General features: G+C 37.4%; 1 protein-coding gene across 4 annotated transcripts in view; it reads right to left on the bottom strand.

Annotated features, from left to right (window-relative positions):
* Window positions 1-1,914: 1,914 nt before the first annotated feature.
* Window positions 1,915-21,697, bottom strand: part of FAM91A1 (family with sequence similarity 91 member A1) — a 49,870-nt gene continuing 30,087 nt past the window's right edge. For all 4 annotated transcript variants that reach the window (XM_017962284.2, XM_003903137.4, XM_031669730.1 and 1 more), the window contains exons 16-24: window positions 19,867-20,015; window positions 18,446-18,580; window positions 18,213-18,326; window positions 12,634-12,706; window positions 11,737-11,886; window positions 9,603-9,707; window positions 8,636-8,759; window positions 7,001-7,070; window positions 1,915-4,849 (exon numbers count right to left, since the gene is read on the bottom strand). In XM_017962284.2, coding sequence (XP_017817773.1) covers window positions 4,664-4,849; window positions 7,001-7,070; window positions 8,636-8,759; window positions 9,603-9,707; window positions 11,737-11,886; window positions 12,634-12,706; window positions 18,213-18,326; window positions 18,446-18,580; window positions 19,867-20,015 — 1,106 coding nt within the window. In that variant the 3' untranslated portion in view covers window positions 1,915-4,663. The remainder of the gene's footprint in view (window positions 4,850-7,000; window positions 7,071-8,635; window positions 8,760-9,602; window positions 9,708-11,736; window positions 11,887-12,633; window positions 12,707-18,212; window positions 18,327-18,445; window positions 18,581-19,866; window positions 20,016-21,697) is intronic.

Genomic DNA, 21,697 nt, shown 5'->3' with positions numbered 1-21,697 from the left:
ACAGGACATGAAGACGGAAAGCAGATACCTGGAACTGGAAGATGGCTTTGCAGAGCAGAGGAAGAGGAATTTAGCAGAAAATAAGAGTTCATTATTAAGAGCATTTAATTCCCTAAATCCCACCTCTTCCTCATCCAGCTAGGATACTAAGGGAAAGCTGAACCAGGGAGGCTGAAATGGAGTGAGGCACAGGACTGGAAAGTGAAAACACTGAAGCTATACCTGTGTTCTTTTTAAATTGTAACATGTTTTATATATATACATATGTATATAATGTTTAAAATATATATATAATTAAAATATAACATGTTAAATTTAAATTATAACATCCATTTAATGGATGGTTACAGTATTTTCTAGTTTCTAGTGCTCCCAGCTGTGCTGGGAGTGCTCCTTACTGACATGTAGGCTTGGGTACAGACTGCGGAGACTTCATTTCCCTCCCCGGATCCCAGAATTTTGTAGCTGTACTTAGAATGCCTGGAAAAGGAAGTCAAAGGCTTCCTCCTTGATGTCTCCCTTAGCCTAGGAACAGCACAAATATCCCGCATTATACTGTTATTACAGACATTGCCTGGACCCATGTAACACCTGCAGATCATAACAGCTGGAAGCACCAGAAACTAGAAAATACTGTAACCATCCATTAAATTGAAGTTATAATTTAAAAAGAACACAGGTATAGCTTCAATGTTTTCACTTCTGAAGTGTATCTAAATATCTACATATAAATGTAACACAATCATTTGTTCATTCTTCTATTTTATGTTCTAAATTTTTAATTGATTTTTTAGAGCTGAGGTCTCGCTATATTGCCCAGGGTAACCTCAAACTCCTGGGCACAAAGGAGTTCTATCTTCAGCCTCCTGAGTAGCTGGGACTACAGGTGCATGCCATCATACCCGGTCTCCTTTCTATTGACTTTTGGATTGTTTCCAACGTTTTGCTACAATTACACATGATGCTGCTACTTGCCTCTTAAGACTTTCTTAGGATTAGAACTGCTGGACCTCATGATATGCAAATGCTCAACTTTACAAGATTGTGCCAAACTGTTTTCTATAGAGCTTGAACCAACTTATAACTCACCAGCAATAACAACTTATAGCTCTCTCAGCTCCAAGTCTCACACATGTGTATATCTGGGGATCTATCTTAGAGCTATTATACGGTATATGCTTTGAATCAGTGACCGGCAAATGGTGCTGCCTCTCCAGGTATTCTCCATAGCCGCAATACACAGGCTCAGCAATAGAAATGGGAGGATCTTACAGTGGAAAAACCTAGTAAACACCATCTTACCCAATAAAGAAACATCACCAGTGATATTGACATCATGTACCCTATGATATGTTGTACTGGTGGGAAGGGCACATCACCTTTGTAGTATCCTTTCTGATAAAACATAGCCTCAATCTGATCACACGGAAACATCAGACAAACCCGCACTGAAGGACATCTTACAAAATAACTGACCAGTACCGTTTCTAACGTCAAGGTCATGAAAGACTGAGAAACTGTTGCATATATTGGAGAAGATTAATGAGGCACTGATGACTAAATTCATGCGATGTGGTATCCTGGACTGGGTCTTGACAACAAAAAGACATCAGCGGGAAAACTAGTAAAAGCCAAATCAAGTATACAGTTTAGAAAAATACTAGTACCAGTGTTAATTTCTGAGTTTTCACAGACCTGCCACAGTTTACAGAAGGTGTCCACATTAGGCGAAGCTCAGTGACGGGTACAGGGAACATCTATCTTTACCACTTTCTGTAAATCTGAAATTACTACAAAATAATTAAGTTTTTTGTGGGTTGTTTGTTTTGGGTTTTTTTAAGTACAGGAAAGCCACAGCACCAAACCATGGTTGTATTTAAAATTAAGACAGGAACTTTCAGAAAATTAAACACATTTTCATAGTAACTTGATCAACACCACAGTTTATTTGTAAACATGTTATATGTGTCAATAATCAAATTGACAACACTTTATAGATTTCATTGTATAATATTAACATCCTAACAGAAAATGATCCACTGTACTCAAGTTACAGTTTGGTATTTTAAAATCCTTAAATACAAATTGTATTTGAAACACTGAACACAAAAAAGAAACATGAATGGCAGAGAAAACTGAAAACATCAAGTAAAAGAAACCAAGATTCCGTCCCCCCGCAAAAAATATAAAATCATCTGATTACACAATTTAAAAAAGAAATAAAAGGAAATCAGATATTTTTTAATGATATAAAGTTGCATTTCTTCAAACCCATTTTAGACGTGAAATTGTACCATATTAAATTATATGTCTTTTTTTATATTTGTTCTTTTTTTTCTCTTGGTTTCTAAAGAATGTTTGCCAGGGTTTGAATTACATTAAAGAAGTGGGGAAAGAAAGGAAGGAACGTGATAAAAAGTCAAATGAAATTAACTATTTAAATAATTGGATATAAATTTTTCATGAAATTTCTTTGGTAAATAACAAAATCTGCATTTTCAATTTACCTTTTTGTTGAAATGGATCAACACTTGTAAGATTTAAGAGATTACATGAGTTAATGTATAAGTAAAACAAAGCCAAATTCACAAAGCAAAGCGCAAACTTCAGTTTTTCACATTTTGCTAAAAGCTCTAAAAATGCACTCTCCCTCCTTAAGAGTACGAGAGGTCTTCAGCTCGGAATCAGATGACTGCTCTTGCCTCATTCAACACAAGAAACCAGAGGGGACCCCATGGTTTTTCAGTACTTTCCCTAAAATTCATGATCACTATTAGGTTCTATTTCTTCCTCCTTTATCTCTCAAAGGAAATATAGCAGCAAAACACTCCCATATTTTAAGCTTTAAATTCACAAACAACTGGGTTCACTGCCAACAACTACAAATGTTCAATTGTTTATTAGTGTACATGTCATTACAGTTGGTTTAGATGGTTAATATAGGAATAAATAAAATAACTACAGTTCATTCAAACAAAGGAAATTAAAATGAGATTAAAGAGCCCTGATCAAAAAAAAAAAATACTTACAACTTTCAGCTGAAAAACTGTAAAGGTTACATACATACATACCTAATGGCACTAGGAATGTACAATATCAATTATTGGAAAAATAAGTGAGTGACTCAGAGTCATAAGAAATTATTTAATATTAGTATTTTTTCTTTTATAGACAAACATAACATACACATGGTTTCTACCTTCTATAAGACAAAGTAGAAAAACCGTTACTGCATTTACCTCAAACACAGCACTGACTGTGCCACAGATAACATGGTCCAAAATATTCAATTCTATAGATAGGCCATGGTATTGAATGCATGGTTAAGTTTTAGGAAAGGCATATATTTCCAGAAGTAAGTATGTTAAATACACAAATATCTATAAATAACAAAAAGTTATCAGCAAAAATGTTTAGGTTATAACATTCCCAAACTTCCTAACATTTTAAGTGTTTTAGATATATGTTGTCTGACCAGTTCGTTTGGTTACAGTTTTAAACTAGCAAACCATTACCCTATAAGAGGAGCTAAACTAAACTATAACACTGCACAAACTTCCCAAGGAAGGTAACTTGAAAAGTCTAAAAAGTGATTCCAATTATTCTAACTAACATTTGAGATGCTAAAAGAATCAGTGACTCAAGAAACACTTTGAAATAATTCCATTTTTCTTTATCATTTTCTAAAAAAGTACTCACATAAATTTAAGATCCAGATTGCTTAAGAGTATGTCTTCAAAGTAGGTTTATCACTAAAGCATTCTGATCCAAAGACATAGTCTTAATGCTTCCAATATGTCATTCTAACCTAAAATCACAATCCTTGGTTTGAAAACATCGAAGCTAAGAAACGAAAAAATAAATCAGGGTGAAAATGTGCAGCAGCTATAGCTACAAGAGTGGAAAATAAACTCTATTTTTTCCATAAAGACTCTATGAAAATATAAAGCCCAAAGTCAGTGACAACAGAAGCCCACATATAAATGGTGTTTAAAAATAGAAAGTTTTCTAAAGCGTCTCATGAGATGTCAATGAATAGTCATAATCTGAGTTAAGACCTTAAAAATCAAGGTGAAGTTATACCTAACTATGCTGATTTACATACCTTCTACAATGTCCAACTGACATACATAATTTACAGACACCCACAGGAATTCATAATGCCCTATCATATCATCTCTCAATACTGGATGTTTATTGTTTTATAGTTTTACTACTTTAAGTACTAAGAAGCCTTTTCAGAGGAAGAGTTCCATCTCTTCCCTTGATCCCCCAATGTATAGGTAACAAAATATAAAATTAAACAAGATTTATGTTTGATAAACTAACATATAAAATTACCATTGCAATTTTCATAGTGACTGCTTATAAACATAACAGTCATCATAAAGCCTATAAAGAATATACTTAGTTTTATAAAAGAAATGCAGATTGTCTCAAGGTAAAAAACATAGTGCTGGCTGCTAAAAAGCACTTTGTTGCAATAAGATGTGCAATAATGAGCAAAACTTCAGAAAACATGAATATGTCCCCCAAACTTTTTAATATTAGTTAAGCAAGAATTGCACTGCAGCAGCAGGATGCTTTTTAGTGGCTGACACTATAAAGCTAACGTTAGAAAGAAAAAAGGCAGAAAGTGTGAGCAACAAATGGTGTAACCAAATTATTGCAAATGGAGATTAGCAATAAGAAGTGAGGAAGGTGACCGTCCACTCCATTCTGATAAGACACCATCTTTAAATATTAAGTTTTTCGCAGGAAGTGGAACACCCATGTCAGCATACGATGACTGTGAAAGCAAACTTGAAAAACCGGGCTCTGTGTGAATATCCAGTGTTGAAGCACCTTCCTAAAAGATCAAGAAACAAGAGAAATGATATTTAATACTTTACCAAAACCACTTAACTCATGAGAGAGACCTTGATTACCTGAGAAGTGTTAATGGATTGCAAAGCAGTCCAGGAGATGCAAAGATCTACACTGTGAGCCCAAAGCAATCAATGATGGGTATGAATATGTGCAAAAATGACTAGCAAAGTAAAACCGTAGTAAGTCTTTTTAAATAGAAATAAGAGGCTATGAGACTGTGGAAAAAGCAAAAGTTCATTTTTAGAAGACCTGACCTACCCCAAAGTATTACCTAACAGGAGAAAAATCTTTAAAAAAAAAAAAAAAAACTTACAAAGGCCAGGTGCAGTGGCTTGTGTGCCTGTAATCCCAGCACTTTGGGAGGCTGAGGCGGGTGAATCACTTGAGGTCAGGAGTTCAAGACCAGCCTGGCCAACATAGTGAACCCCTTCCTACTAAAAATACAAAAACAATAGCTGGGCGTGGTGGCAGATGCCTGTGATACCAGTTACTCGAGAGGCTGAGGCAGGAGAATGGCTTGAACCCAGGAAGCAAAGGTTGCAGTGAGCCGAGATCGTGCCACTGCACTCTAGCCTGGGTAACACTGTCAGACGTCATCTTGGGGAAAAAATAAAACAAACAAACAAAAAAACCTTACAAGACACTAAGCACCAGAATAATCCATCTACTCCACGCTTCTCAGATTCATATACTCTGCACAGATCTCTCCCTAGGACTCCAGGCTCAAACATCCACCTATCTGACATTTCGTTTCAGATGCTTCCCCATGCACTCTATACTTAGCATGCCCATCATTGAACTCTCAAATTTTCCCTCACCTCTTCCTCCCCAGTCTTCTCTATTCACATACCCAGCTAATCAAGAAACACAAGAATCATTCATGATCCCTCCCCTTCCTTCCCTTCACAGCCCTCATCTTTTCCTCACATTTAATTCATCATCAAGTTTTATCAACCTATCTCCAAAATATATCCAAATTAGTTTACTTTATTAATTCACTATGGCCAAGGCCTTCACTGCCACAACAGACAGCCCAGTATTGACAGAATTTTGAAATTTTTCAATTTATTGCATCCTTATAAAATTTCCATTTTTGCCTATTTTTATAAAATAGTCCATCAGAAATAACATCTCTCCCCTGTTTAAAAGTCTTCAATCACTTCTCTTTGCACTCAGTGTAAAATACAAGTTCTCTAACATATGCCAGAAGGCCCTGCACACCGTGCCCTGGCCCTCTTCTTCAACTTCACCTCTTGCTTCTACCCCTCTTTCATGAGGTTTCTGCCACACTGGCCTTCATTTGTTTCATTGTTCACTGGACATTTCCCAGACACAGGACATACAGACCTAAGTTCTGCCGGAATATTCTTTTCCAACTTTTTGCATTCAGCTTATATATTATCCTGCACCTACTGAAATTAGTTCTACCTGCAGATTTCATCTTAGTTGGCTCCTTCAAAGTACTTATTAAAATCTTTTAGAACTTACGTATCTTAATATTTATCTGATTACTGTCTTCCACAACACTCTAAGTTCCATTAGTATTTTACACATCACTGTTTCCACAGCACTCAGCAAAGAGTCTGGCATAGGTCAGGGTCAAGCATTTAGCAACTGAATGAATGAAGTAAAACTCCAAAATATTGATTTCATAATGTTGAATTAGATATTCTGAATAGAAACATTCTATTCTAAAAGTTTACCTATAAATCAAATCTAGAATATTCTTTCTTTCCTTGGGGCCGGGGGAAGACAAAAAGTCCAGAGCATTGGCCTTTGCTGCCACAACAGACAGCCCATCCTGGCAGCGGAGAATCGCTTTAGTTATTGGGAAGTGCACTATAACCAAAAACTGGCACCTAGCACGGTACACGGCCCATAACAGACACTTAACACATTTCTGTTGAATAAAGCACCAGCACAGAACAAACAGATCAAGCTTTGGTCTCCAAAGACCTGGCCAGTGAAATGTGCAAGTAGATTAACTTCTTGAATCTCAATGTCTTCATTTGTACAATAAAATTAATGTTTATTTCATATCTTGCTGCTGTGGTGATCAAAAACAAACATAAGTGTTGTGCATACTTAAAGCTCTGTACAAGTACCATTTGGACTTTTTGGTTTTTGTTACCTGGAATGAGTGAACAAAGTTAAGGACTTGCAGAGAGAGTTTTCTACTGGAATGTAAGAGGTTTTGAAGGCTGGAAAAAAAAAGACAAGAAAAAGTTTAAACATAAAGGCAAGAATGAGTTTCTCATAAGAGTTTAATTTTTAGCAATTTAAATGCATCTATACATCGGGGCCAATCACAAAACATTTTAAAAAACAATTTCAATGTTTCTTATCAATGAAATTTTTGTTTGTTTTAACAATAGGGAGTAGTCATGCATCAAAAGTCCATTTTGAGCCGGGCACAGTGGCTCATGCCTTTAATCCCAGCACTCTGGGAGGTCGAGGTGGGTGAATCACGAGGTCAGGAGTTCGAGACCAGCCTGACCAACATGGTGAAACCCCGTCTCTACTAAAAAAAATATAAAAATTAGCCGGGTGTGGGGGTGCACGCCTGTAATCCCAGCTACTCAGGAGGCTGAGGCAGCAGAATTGCTTGAACCTGGGAGGCGGAGGTTGCAGTGAGCCGAGATTGCACCACTGCGCTCCAGCCTGGGTGACAGCGACACTCCGACCCAAAAAAAAAAAAGTCCATTTGAAATAAAATACATAATGCAACTAAAATCAAAGTTATCGTTTCAAAAAAATTCAACTATTAGTAAACCTAACTACTAAATGAAAGAAAACTTTTCAAATGAAGACTTAGGCACTCTGAGGAATGACAACTACGACATAACCTTCAAACAACCAAAGTAATTGCAAAAGATAACCTGATAACAGATTAAACACATACCAACCCACCTTTTTTCAAATATGTAAGTCAGTAAAAATTATAGTGGTAATCTTTAAAGTTCTATAGTATTTCCATTTTTTATTTATGTATATTATTTTGTTTTCAGAGAATAGATGTTGAAATTGTCAACTGAGTATTCTTCATTTTCTGGTAAAAGCTACATTACGCCACTTAAATGAATTATTGTCCAACTTCACTTTCTGAAATAAGTCAAGAAGATCTTGACTTGTGGATTTCACCTCTCCAAGCCACCTATCGTGACAATTAGATTCAATTATATTCTTTCCTGCTAACCCAGTTTGCCTCAGAACTTTTACAACATTGCCTCTTAGCAGCTACTCACAACGGATCTGTGCTGGCACGTAAGATAAAACCTACATGTCATCTTTAAGGAAGAATACATACTCATTTTAGAAAATGTAGAAAGTGAAGCAAATTTTGTAAAGTTACCATAATTCCACCACAAAAACCAATCACTATTAACAGAATATAACATGAGTGTGTGTATGTTAGGAGTGAGACAAATGCAGACATTTTCTGCAGACATACATTTTTTAAAACCTAGGTTCATACTCCATATTGGCATGCCCATTCCACCACACCCTCACCTCACCTAGATTACTAAATAAATATAATCAAAACGTGTGCCCAAAATGTTTGCCTGTGACTAATTTCTGATCTAGTGAAATTTAATTTTGAAAAATACAGCAAAACCCTTAAACTAGCGATCTCTATTCAATCAACAAATATATACAGAACAATTACTGTGTTCATGTGTGGAATAAAAGAAAGTAAGATATAGTGACTATTCCCTGACAACTTAAAAATCGATATGAAAATATGACAGTGAATATAAACCCTCACCTCTCTTTTCTGCAAAGGCCATGTGTAGCAATTTTCCTACAAACTTTCTGGTTTAATTCAGAACTGAACAGTGGAATTCCAAAGCACAGCTCAAGAGGAACCCAATCTGCTTCCGTTGTGGCACCTAAGAAAGGATACATAAATTTACTTTATCATATATATCTACTTATATATATTATATATAACTGACAAGGGTTTCTTAACCTGAGGTTCATAGATTACTCCTGTGCCACTGATATCCACCAGTGGGCTTGACAGGGGAGGAAGAAATTGGAGGGGGCCAGTTAATCTCTAAACAGGACAGGCATATTTTGGGTATAAACGTGTCTGAGAAGGTACACAGCTTTCATCCAATGTTCAAAGTAGTCATTTGCCCAAAAAAAGAGTATTGCAAGACATTTGTAAGATGAGAGAATGAATCAAAACATTTACCACAGGAATAAGGTTATTAATAAGTTATTTTCAAGTCATAATTTTATAATACTTGAATTATTTTTCTAAGGATGTAAAAAGGCTTCCTAGAAAACTCTTATTTAAAAGTCTATTATAGGCCGGGCGCGGTGGCTCAAGCCTGTAATCCCAGCACTTTGGGAGGCCGAGACGGGCGGATCACGAGGTCAGGAGATCGAGACCATCCTGGCTAACACGGTGAAACCCCGTCTCTACTAAAAAATAAAAAAAAATTAGCTGGGCGAGGTGGCGGGCGCCTGTAGTCCCAGCTACTCGGGAGGCTGAGGCAGGAGAATGGCGGGAACCCGGGAGGCGGAGCTTGCAGTGAGCTGAGATCCGGCCACTGCACTCCAGCCCGGGCGACAGAGCGAGACTCCGTCTCAAAAAAAAAAAAAAAAAAAACATAAAAGTCTATTATGAATAATAAGAACAGACAAATGGCATGCAAATATCTTAACATAAAAGTTAAACCTCAGAAATTAGTCTAATAAAATTGCAAAAAGTTTTAGCACCATACCAGAGGTTTGCTTTGTTGTTGACTCTATAGTTGCTTCCTCAATGACCATTTCAAATGACTCTGTACTCCCATTTACATCTGAGCCAGAAGCCAAATCAGGTTCTCCTTATAATTAAAGTACACACACACTATTAGGATTCTAGCAGTTAGCAGAAGCTGCCAATAAATCAGTCCTAACATGGAAAAGACTTCAGACAATAGTAATGATGACAGAAAGAAAATGCATAATCCTTGGCTTAAAGAAGTGGTTTTAAACAGGGGAGCAATTTTGATCCCCAAGGGACATGAATGAAGACACGGATGCTATTCAATGAACACTAAACATCTGACCATATACAGGACAATCCTCCACAAAAAATTATCCAGCTCAAACTGCACATAGTGCTGAGGTTGAGAAACCCCAGCCTAAAGAAACCAAATTCAAAAGAAGGACACAAGTTACTGAAGCCATTTGCACCCCTGTGGAAATACACAGCCTGATTATGTTATTACTCTTCAAAGTTCTTTTCTGACTCATTATCTTTAGCACAGAAGATTCTCCAAGACCCCTCAGACCTTACCTATTTCTCTACTCTGATCTTCTACTACTGTCCAACAAATTCTTTCTTTTGGCCACAATGAACTACTGTTTCCTAATTCCCTCTGCCTGAAAGGCTGCCATCCTCTAAAAACACATTATCTTTTGTCTACCTAACTCTTCAATTTTCAAAACTCAAACTTCACCTTCTCTAAGAGGCCTCCTCTGTGCTGTGTTAGCGCTTTATGCAGACCCCATCATAGTCAATAACACCACACTGTATACTGACTCATGCATCTCCTCTCCAGGGTTTTAATCCTTGGAACAACATTGTCTTTTTTATTTCTTTTTTTGTGTGTGTTTGTAGAGGCAGGGTCTTGCTATATTGCTCGGGCTGGTCTCAAACTCCTAGACTCAAGCAATACTCCTGCTTTGGCCCTCCCAGAGGACTGGGATTACAGGCGTGAGCCTGTACCTGGCCATACCTGGCCTGGTCTTATTAAATTGCTCCAGCACCTAAGCAGGTATTCCATAAATGTTTGTGGAATGAATGACATAAAAAAGGACAGCTGTAGTAGACATACTTTGAAATGACTGCTTAATTAATAGCCCTCTTCTCTAGAAAATGCCCCTATAATATTTGGCAGTCAACTATTTGGCCAAAGACAAGTGAGATAGGGGTAAGTACCTATCTCGATGGGAGCCAATCCAATCTACTGGATGGCAAGTAATCCATCACATTTCCTCAGAATTTCAAACTAAGAGGCTCATGAAATACTGTCAATCAATGGGAGATAATGAAAGATCTCCCAAAGTCAATGGACAAGAACTGGCACCATGGCAACAGAACCACTTATATGCCAATATTATGCCAGAGCAGAAACAACCAGTAAGCATGAGAAGGTGACTTGAAAATGGATTTTCAAATTAAAAAAAAAAAAAAAAGTAAGTGGTATCTAAGAAAAATTAGCTATTGTCAATATGTAGGACAGATTGGAGATAGAAAGGAGAGGCCAGAAAGGCTAAGCAGGGAACGGTTGCAACAGCAAACGTTTAAGGTTTAAACTTCAAGACCCAGACAAGAAGAGCAGTCACAGAGAATTTAAAATGAAGAGAAAGGGGAAGAAATGGACATGACAGACTTATCTAAAGCCTAATCCACAGAACTTGGAAACTAACTGAACATAGTGGAAAAAAGGAAAGAATGAGACAAAAGTAAGATTTTAGACCTAGATAATTAAGACAATGGTGCCTTTTGACAGAAAAAGTTGAAAGGGAAAAACTATTAAGTCAATTTTGGAAACATTTGTATAAAGAGACTAGAGTTTTGAAACCATCACCCTATAAAGCTAACTTAATGCAAAGCCTTATAAACACAGATATGACAGTAAAGCGCCCAAAAACCCCAAACCATTCTGTACCCCAATCCTATTTTCTTCATTTGAACAACTGATATTTGTCCAAATGATGTTCTAAAATGTTTCCTCATGCTTCAGTGAAAGAATATTGAGTATTCAATAACTCAGCATCCCCACAAAGGTCTGCAGCTTTTCATATAACACTGGGTTAAACTCAAAACCAATTATCTTAATTCAAAGAATCCAACTATTGGCTAACCTCTCTCATCAGAAGCATCACTGAGTTTTCTATTTGCAAGTTGGCTGGAAGCATTCAACATGGTGACATATCCACAGAGATGCTGTAAGTCCACTCTGTTCCTTAGTATCTGCAATGCTTTATGAACACCCATATTGACATGAGTGAACTCTACAAACAGAATGGACATCACATTAGTGAACAGTTTCTAATAACACAACGCCAACAGCTTAAACATACTTTATTAAACAACTCTTAGAACTACTTTTACACTTTAATACATCATAATTGATTCCAATAAAGAAGTATATAAAGTTGTTATTCTTACTGAAACTAAAGCTAACAATGTACTTGAAATCACATGCCTAAATTATTTATATCTTAACTCAAGTTCTCATAAATATGTGAACTTACAAAAAAGAAAAATGCTCTATATTCAAATATAAAGAAACCTCTTTTGTATAATTCACACAATAATCCCCCATGGCAAAGGATCTACTAAGCAGTTTTTGAGATTTTATAAATTTTTAGATCCTGTTGTCACTATCTGCATCTCCAGGTAAACAATTTTTTTTTCCCTTAGACTTTATGAAGTATTAGCCAGTTGTGTGAATGATAAAAGGAGAAATAGAGAAAAGTCTTCCGTCTAGGCAGATACCCACTTACTCTCTTTATTCCCAAGACAGACTAGTAGTCTTTCAAAAATCCTAAATGGGTCTTATTCTAACAGTTCTTTGTGGATGGCAAAGCACACGACAAAAAACTACCTTTTGCCAACACTCTTTAATAGCAAAGAACCTAGAACCTAAAAATTTTAAGATTCCCTGCCATGTTTTCCACCAAACTGTTGACATGAGTAATAATTAAAAAAAAAAAAAAAAAAAAAAAAAAAGTCAATAGATACAATTCAAAAGGTACCTCCTTGTAGTTCTGTTTCATCAAATGGAAATGGGACATGGACAGTTTCTCCTATCCCATGCAAACCATGCCCCTAAACATAAACAGAAGTCAAAAGGTATACAAGAAACCTTCACTTCCAATCACTGATATTCAAAAGTAAGTAAGATTGTGTCACATAATAGTATATTCCATATTAATACCTCATCAAAATTCTTTCAACAATTTTCTATTTTTCTACAGCAAGCAGTGATAATCTTACGTGTGTAATAACCTATAACACAATGTTTCTCAAATTGAATGTATAGGCCAATGCAAAAAAAGGAGGCTAATTTAACAGGTAAATCGGGTGTTAGCCAAATGAAGAGTGAATGAGGCCAAGTTTATTCACACAAAGGTTAGCTAGAGTTCTGAGAAGGAAAAGTGGCAGAAGAATCCCCATAATCACATAGCATACCACAGGTTAAGAGTGCAAAACTCAAAAACCTGCCCTGAAATAAAATATATTCAGAATTACTTGCTACAATATTGTAATTACATATAATTGGAACCAACCAAAATGTCCACCAACAGGGGACTGGTTAATTAAATTAGGAGACATAACTTCAGTGGAGGTGCATAAGAAAGCTATGACCTGCAATGGAAAGATCTCCAGTTGCTAAATGGAAAAGGTAAGGAGCATATCTGTGTGCAGATACTTGCATATGCATAAAGACACTCTGGAAGGATACAGGAGAAATGAACAGATGAAATTATCTGATTTGGAAGAGAGATGGGGAGTGGAAACTTGGTAGACAGGGTTAGCAGGGGAGTAATACTTTTCTCTATATACATTTTTGTTTGTTTGTTTTTTTAAGATAGAGTCTTGCTCTGCTACCCAGGCTGGAGTGCAATGGCACAATTTTGGCTCACTGCAACCTCCACCTCCCAGGTTCAAGCAATTATCCTGCCTCAGCCTCCTGAGTAGCTAAGATTACAGGCACCCGCCACCACACCCGGCTAACTTTTTTTTTGTATTTTTAGTAGAGACTGGGTTTGTTCATGTTGACCAGGCTGATCTCAAACTCTTGACTTCAGGTGATCCACCTGTCTCAGCCTCCCAAAGTACTGGGATTACAGGTGTGAGCCACTGCACCTAGGCTCTATACCTTTTAATAATATTTTATTTTTGAATCATGTGAATGTACTATTCGTTCAAAAATTAAATTTAAAAAATCTGAGTCTACCCACTTTACTCTCATGTTGCAAATGGTAATTCAGTTTCACGTATCACATTCAATTAATATTGTTCATTTGAGTTTTGTTTTAAAGCTTTGCTTATATTTAATTCCAAAATTTGATTTGAATTTGTAGTTGTGTAAAAACAACAAGCATGAAGAATTGAACTTAATGTCTACATGTATTTAGAACTGTTATAATAGAAATTTAATACTGAGGATCTATAAATGTTTCCCTTTAAGAGAGACCCATACACTATTCAAGTTCAAAAAACCCTAATATATCTGAAGGAAAGCATACTCTTTCCGTTGTTTCATATAACAATTTAAATATATTTCTCAGAGCTCTCTTTGATTCCCTAAACCAGATGGCTGCAATAAATTATGGTTTTAACTAAAAATCTTAATTTGTAACACGTTTAAAATTCTAATAAGGTAAATTTATTTCCATCAAATTTAATTAAAAAGGCATTTTTCTTTAGCAAAAGCAAAAGTCCTTAATACACACTTTAAAAACAGTACTGTCAGCCTGGTGTGGTGGCTCACACCTGTAAGCCCAGCACTTCTGGAGGTCAAGGCAGGTGGATCACTTGAGCCCAGGAGCTCGAGACCAGCCTGGGCAACATGGTGAAACCCTGTCTCTATAAAAAATTAGCCAGGCATGGTGGCGTGAGATTGCAGTCCCAGCTGTTACAGAGGCTAAGGCAGGAGGATCTCTTGAGCCTGGGGAAGTCAAGGCTGCAGTGAGCTGTGATCATGCCACTGACTTCAGCCTAGGTGACAAAGTGAGACCGTGTCTCAAAAAAATAAATAAATAAAAACAGGTACTGTCTGCTGATTTGGTTGCTTTTCTATCCATATTTTGCATTAGCCCCCACCCAAAAAAAAAAAAAAAAAAAACACCTAATTTAGCTTGACCTACAGAGTACCACCTACAGAAATGACCTTGGCAACCACCACTCTCATTTTACTTTATTCAAAAAAAGATTTGTTACCATAAATTAAGACAGGGTTTCACTATGTTAACCAAGTTGGTCTCCAACTTTTGGACTCAAGCAATTCACCTCAGCCTTCCGAAGTGCTGGAATTACAGGTGTGAGCCACTGCACCCAGCCACTCTTCATTTTAAAGGTAAGGAAAACTGAAGCTCATAGAATCACCCATTGTTCCTTTACTCTACTTCTACTGCCACTACCAACACAGTAACATTTTCTGAGATCTTCCCATGTGCTAAACACAGTGCTCAAGTCATTCTTTTCAAAAACCTTAAAAAGATAGGAACTTTATCTCCAGTTTATAGGTAAAGACACAAAAGGTATTTAACTTGCCCAAGATTACTAGCAAATGATGGAACCAAGATCTGAGTTTAGGCAGTCTGACTGAAGTCCATGTCTAGCCCATTCTACGATGCTATCTCCCATGACTACCCCATACTACATATTTTCCCTGGCTAATTTCATCCTCTCATGGTTTCAACTACCATCTACCAGCTGATGCTGACACACTTAATCACTCTTGTCTAACCTCTCATTTGAATTTCAGAATATTTCCAATTACCACAGGCACCACATAAACACAATGCATCAACTGCCCCATAAATGTGCTCCTCCTCCCGTGTTCCCTAGAGTAGTGGTATCACCACCTCCCACGATATCACCTCCTCCCGTGTTCCCTAGAGTAGTGGTATCACCACCTCCCGTGATATCACTTCCTCCCGTGTTCCCTAGAGTAGTGGTATCATGGTATCACCACCTCCCGTGATATCACCTCCTCCCGTGTTCCCTAGAGTAGTGGTATCACCACCTCCCACGATATCACCTCCTCCCGTGTTCCCTAGAGTAGTGGTATCACCACCTCCCGCGATATCACCTCCTCCCGTGTTCCCTAGAGCAGTGGTATCACCACCTCCTGTGTTCCCTAGAGTAGTGGTATCACCACCCTTCTACCTTCACAAGCCAAATACCTCAGAATCTTTCTTCCCTCTTCCCATCTCTTTCTCAGATATCTGATCAATTCTATTAATTGTATATTTGTAGTAGTTCTTAAATCCATTTTTCCTTTCAATTCTTATTACCATGTCCTTGATCCAGGCTATCTTTATCTCTTATCTAAACTACTACACACAGTCCTAACTGGTCTTCTTGTTGCAGGTGTCTCCCCACTCCCTTCCATTCTCAATATCATCCCAAGGTTGATTCCTGAAACACATTTGACCATGTTAATCCCAGTTACCCCCCTGTAATTGCTACCATGAATCTACAGGTCAACGTCTCAGCTCCACAGCAGAACACTCAAGGCACGTGGCACTGCAGGGCCCACCTACTTCTTCAGACTCATCTCTGACCACAACTCCCTCACACTCCAATTCACACCTCAAAAACACCGAACAGCTATTGGCCCTGGCATGCTATGTCACTTCATATTCTTATTTATTTATTCCACAAACACTAACTGGACAACTACTAATGACCTGAGCACTGTGCTGGGCACTAGAAAAATAGCAGCAAATTAAAAAAAAAAAAAAAAAATCCTTGCCCAGAGATTTAATCATCCTGACCCCTCCTCTCGTATTCAGCCTGGGTCTCACTTTTCTCTAAGGAACCTCCCCTAAGCCCTTCTCCTTGCCCCAAGGCTGGACTGGATACTTCTTTTTAAGTCTTCCACTATATGTAATTCTATTCGATAAACTGAAACTGAGTGCTTATGCGCCTTTTCCCACCATCCTTAAATTCCTTGAAGATGGTGGGCCCTGTCTTATTTGCATATTCACATTAATTAGCACAAAATAAGCACATTCAATTGTTAAGATGGATGAACTGACAAAATCTTTACAGATAACCTATTATGTGCCAGAAAGTGTGTTACACATTTGATAAGTACATTTTCATTTCATTCTATGAGCATAAACTGCCTACCTTACCATTAGCGGCTATTATTATAAGTGTTTGTTATTATACAATAGATATTGGCATCTCCATGTTATAGGTGGGAAATAAACTGTAAGGTTTATCACAAAAATGCCACACAGCCCAATAAGCACACACAGAGGCTCAACATCAGTAGCCATAGGGAAAATGTAAATCAAAACTATAATGAGATACCACTCTACACCCCCTAGGGTGGTTATCATCCAAAAGCCACATAATATCAAGTGTCTGTGGGAATGTAAAATGATGCAGCCACTTTGCAAGACAGTCTGGCAGCTCCTTAAATGCTTAAACATAGAATTACCATATGACCCAGTAATTCCATCCCTATATATATATAGCCAAGAGAAATGAAAACGTATGTCCACAGAAAAACTTGTACACAAATGTTTATGACAGCATTCTTCATAATGGCCAAAAGGTGAAAACAACCCACATGTCCATCAACTGATGGAGGAATAAACAAAACGTGGCATATCCATACAATGGAACATTATTTGGCCATAAAAAGGAATGAAGTATTGATACAACAACACGATGAACCTTGAAAACATTATGTTAAATGAAGGAAGCCAGTCACAAAAGACCACATGTTATATATGATTCCATGCATATAAATGCCCAGATTAGGAAAATCTGTAGAGACAACAAGTAGATTAGTGTTAAGACTAGGGGGAAGGAGGGGAGTAGCGGGGAGAAAATAGAAGAGTGATCACGAAAGGATGCAGGGTTTCTTTTTAAGGTAATGAAATGTGCTAAAATTGAGTGTGGTGATGGCTGTACATATCTGTGAACACACTAAAACCCACTAAACTGCACAATTTAAATTGGTGAGTTGTGCAGTATGTGAATTATATATTCAATACAGTAGTCCCCTTTTATCTGAGGTTTTGCTTTCCATGGTTTTAGTTATTATCTGTGGTCAACCAAGGTCTGAAAATAGTTGAGTATAGTATAACAAGATATTTTGAGAGAGACCACATTCATAAAACTTGTATTACAGTATGCTATTTTCTTATTAGTAATTGTTAATCTCTTACTGTGTCTGATTTATAAATGAAACTTTATCATAGGTATGCATGTATAGGAAAACACATACTATATATAGGGTTACTATTGGTGGTTTCAGGCATCCCCTGGGGGTCCTGGAACATATCCTCCACAGATGGGGAAACTACTGTAAAGCTATTATTAAAAAAAAAAAATTGTTGTCACACAGCTAGCAGAAGATAGGCTGCAATGCAAACTTGGGTCTAACCTCAAAGTTCATGTTATTTCTGCCACTCCCACACTGCCAAAGGGCCAGGACTAAAATCCACATCTCTGATTTTTTACATTCAACTTTATAAATTTCAAATGACTAACATTTTATTACAACTCAATATAGAAAGCTAGAAAAATTATCATCTTTATAATAAAAACTCAAAATGGATTATTTCAAATAAGATAAATGTACCTGAATTAAAACTGCAGAATGTGTTAAAGCATCATTCAACATTGTAAGCACATTTGAGGTAGGAACTACTCCAGGATCATGACCCCAAGATGTTATTAGCAATCGATCATAACTCTATTGAAAAGAAATTAACAGGTAAAATGGCATTCAGAAATAAGGAAAATATTAAGAAGTTACCTAGTGTACTGCTCACACACACACACAAAAAAACCATCCAAACCTCACACACATACCTGAAATATATCTGGCAGTTTTCGAAGTCTTGTACCTTTGGACAATAAAAGGGATGGTGGTCCTTGTCCAGTGATATGATAAATGTACAGTTTAAACCAGACAGAGCTGACTTCTGGGATAGCTGGTCCAATATGCTACAATCATAGAACAGTTAAGATAAAGTTATAATAAAGTGTTACATAATGACCGAGAATAGTCTTACAAACAGCAAATTCCTTCACATAAATGTTAACTGTAATTATCCTCATGAAAATAAATTTTAAATGTTTCATTAAAATAGTTTCAATTTTATACTGGAATTAAGAAAGTATGTCTTGTCACTTCAATTAAGAGAACGGACTCTGGAGAAGACTGCCTAGTTTGGAATCTTGGTTTTATCCATCCAGCCGTATCACCTTAAGAAGATTACTTAAGCTCTCTGTGCCTCATTTTGCTCAATCTATAAAATAGCAATAAAGAATCTACCTCAAGAGGATGTTGTAAGGTTGTTGAAAAAGCTTAAAAATAGTACCTGGAATATAATAAACTTGATATTAAAGTGTTAGCTATTATTATCATTAATCACATACAATTTTCACAAAAGGAATCACCTACCCTTCCATCCATTTTACCATTTATTCAGCAGTTCATGGATTCCTACCATGTCTGGAGGTTGTATTAAAGAATAGGAGGAGGTTGGGGGGTGTGCACAAAGAAATATTTTAAAAAGGTTAGATGCAAATCTCTTGTTGAATATTAAAGACAAAATTGGTGTGAAGACAGGATCCTCACTGAGGCAGCTAGAACATAGGCAAATTAACTGTGTACAAGAATCCCTTCCTTTCTGCTACATCATTGAACCCTGCATTATCTAGGAAACCAGGTAAGATGCAGCACTGAAGAACAGCAATATAATCTCCACTCTGAAAATGGCACAGGCCACAACTTCCTTGTTAAGTATACAAATGAATGCAACTGATACATATATTTTTTTTTTTCTTAAGTAAAAGTCCAGAAGGAATTTTCACATATAAATTATACAGTTAACCAGAGTTCTAGCTTTCAAGCACCATCTTTTCTTTTCAGCTTATTCAGAATCACAGCCCCACTTCGAAGACATTTAACTTTTCCTAATTAAATTTATCTGATCCCTCAAAATGATGCCAGCTTCCTTTTTGGAGCATCCTAAAACATTCTCTTTAAAATATTCTGTAAATGAATCAATTTTAATCTAATGTGTCACAAGTCACTAGGTGATACATACATAAAATATACCAATTACACTCCACAAATTGAACATATCATCTTACAAAGGCATAAAATACAAAATTGCTTTCTATGATTCAGTGATTATTAATAGTTGGTATCTGCAGATAGAGAAGAAAACAAAACTGACGGGACCCATGACACTACCAAGTGGATCCTCCAAGTAGGTCTTTACCTGAGGCGTGCAGCTGCTGACAGGCCGGATTTCATTGGTGAGGGGAGCCATGGAAACAAGCAGCGTGTAATTCTTGTTTAGAACTCTGCTGCAAGTTGCAGGGTCCAGACCAAGAAGGCTTTCACAGCGTAAGAGATCCAGAGGAAAACCTGAGTTATGATCAAGCACACACAGAGAATAAAAGACTGACAGTGTGAAACAAAAATATTGAAGATGCAATATTGATAACTGACTTAAGATTTTAAATTTTCTTTTTAAGGTAGAGTAACTCTGTTAAGAAGTACCAAATTTCCTAGGAGACCACCAAGATACTTTAAGATGCAAAGCTAAAACGTTTTATTCTTTGGTCTAGACAATCATCTACTTCAGGTTACTTTTTACTGCAACAAGATGTACTTGTTTTACAACAGCGGCACACCACTGACCCTCGAACAGAGGAGTTACAGATGCTGACCCCTGGCACAGTCAAAAATCTGTATATAACTTCAGGCTTCCCAATGACTTAACTACTAATAGCCTACTGCTGACTGGAAGCCTTACTAATAACATGAACAGTTGATTAATACATATTTTATATATTATATGTACTATATGCTATATTCTTACAATGAAGCTAGAAAAAAATCATAAAGAAGAAAAAATATATTACTATTAAGTGGAAGTGGATCATCATAAAGGTCTTTATCCTCGTCTTCACAGTAAATAGGTTGAAGAGGAGGAAGAAGAGGAAGGGCTGGGCTTGTTGTCTCCGAGGTGACAGAGGCAGAAGAGCTGGAAGGGGAGGCAGGAGACGCAGGCATGCTCGGCGTAACTTTACGGAAACACACTGTAAGTTCCCTCTAACCTTCTTGTTTCTTAATGTATCTAAAAATGTCTCTATACAGTACCAATTCTTCTTCTGCTATCTGCTTTAGTTTCAGTGTCTGTATCATAGAAGAGTGCACAGAAGTCAAAAGCAGTCTTGAATAATCAGAACCCTGCCAGACGCTATAATGTCGATTTGTTTTCTGGCACTGCTTTTTCTATGTTTCCTCACTGTCTGGCACTCATTTGGAAGCACCCATCTCCATCAAGGTGCCTACCTATTAGCTCTTGAATTTCAAGACCCATATCTTTTTTTTTTTTTTTTTTTTTTTTTTTTGAGACGGAGTCCCTCTGACGCCAGGCTGGAGTGCAGTGGCACCATTTCAGCTCACTGCAACCTCTGCCTCCCAGGTTCAAGTGATTCTCCTGCCTCAGTCTCCCAAGTAGCTGGGACTACAGGCACCACCACCACGCCCAGGTAATTTTTGTATTTTTAGTAAAGACAGGGTTTTACTATGTTGGCCAGGATGGTCTCTATCTCCTGACCTCACCATCTGCCCGCCTCGGCCTCCCAAAATGTTGGGATTACAGGCATGAGCCACCATGCCCAGCCAAGACCGGTATCTTAAAACGCTTCAGGCTGGGCGCAGTGACTCATGCCTGTAATCCCAGCACTCTGGGAGGCCGAGGCAGGCGCATCATGAGGTCAGGAGATCGAGACCATCCTGGTCAGCATGGTGAAACCCTATCTTTACTAAAATACAAAAAATTAGCAGGGTGTGGTAGCACATACCCGTCGTCCCAGCTACTCGGGAGGCTGAGGCAGGGGAATAGGTTGACCCGGAAGGCAGAGGTCGCAGTGAGCCAAGATTGTGCCACTGCACTCCAACCTGGATAACAGAGCGAGACTCCAACTCCAAAAAAAAAAAAAAAAGTCCTTCACTCCCCACCTTTTAGCCATATCCAAAATCTCTTTCATTATTTCCTAGATTAGCTCTGTTGGAAACCCTGTGAAGTCAGGTACAAC

Source organism: Papio anubis, chromosome 8 (assembly GCF_008728515.1).
Source record: "Papio anubis isolate 15944 chromosome 8, Panubis1.0, whole genome shotgun sequence".
Lineage (NCBI taxonomy): Eukaryota > Metazoa > Chordata > Mammalia > Primates > Cercopithecidae > Papio > Papio anubis.
This window is presented reverse-complemented; position numbering and strand designations above follow the sequence as displayed.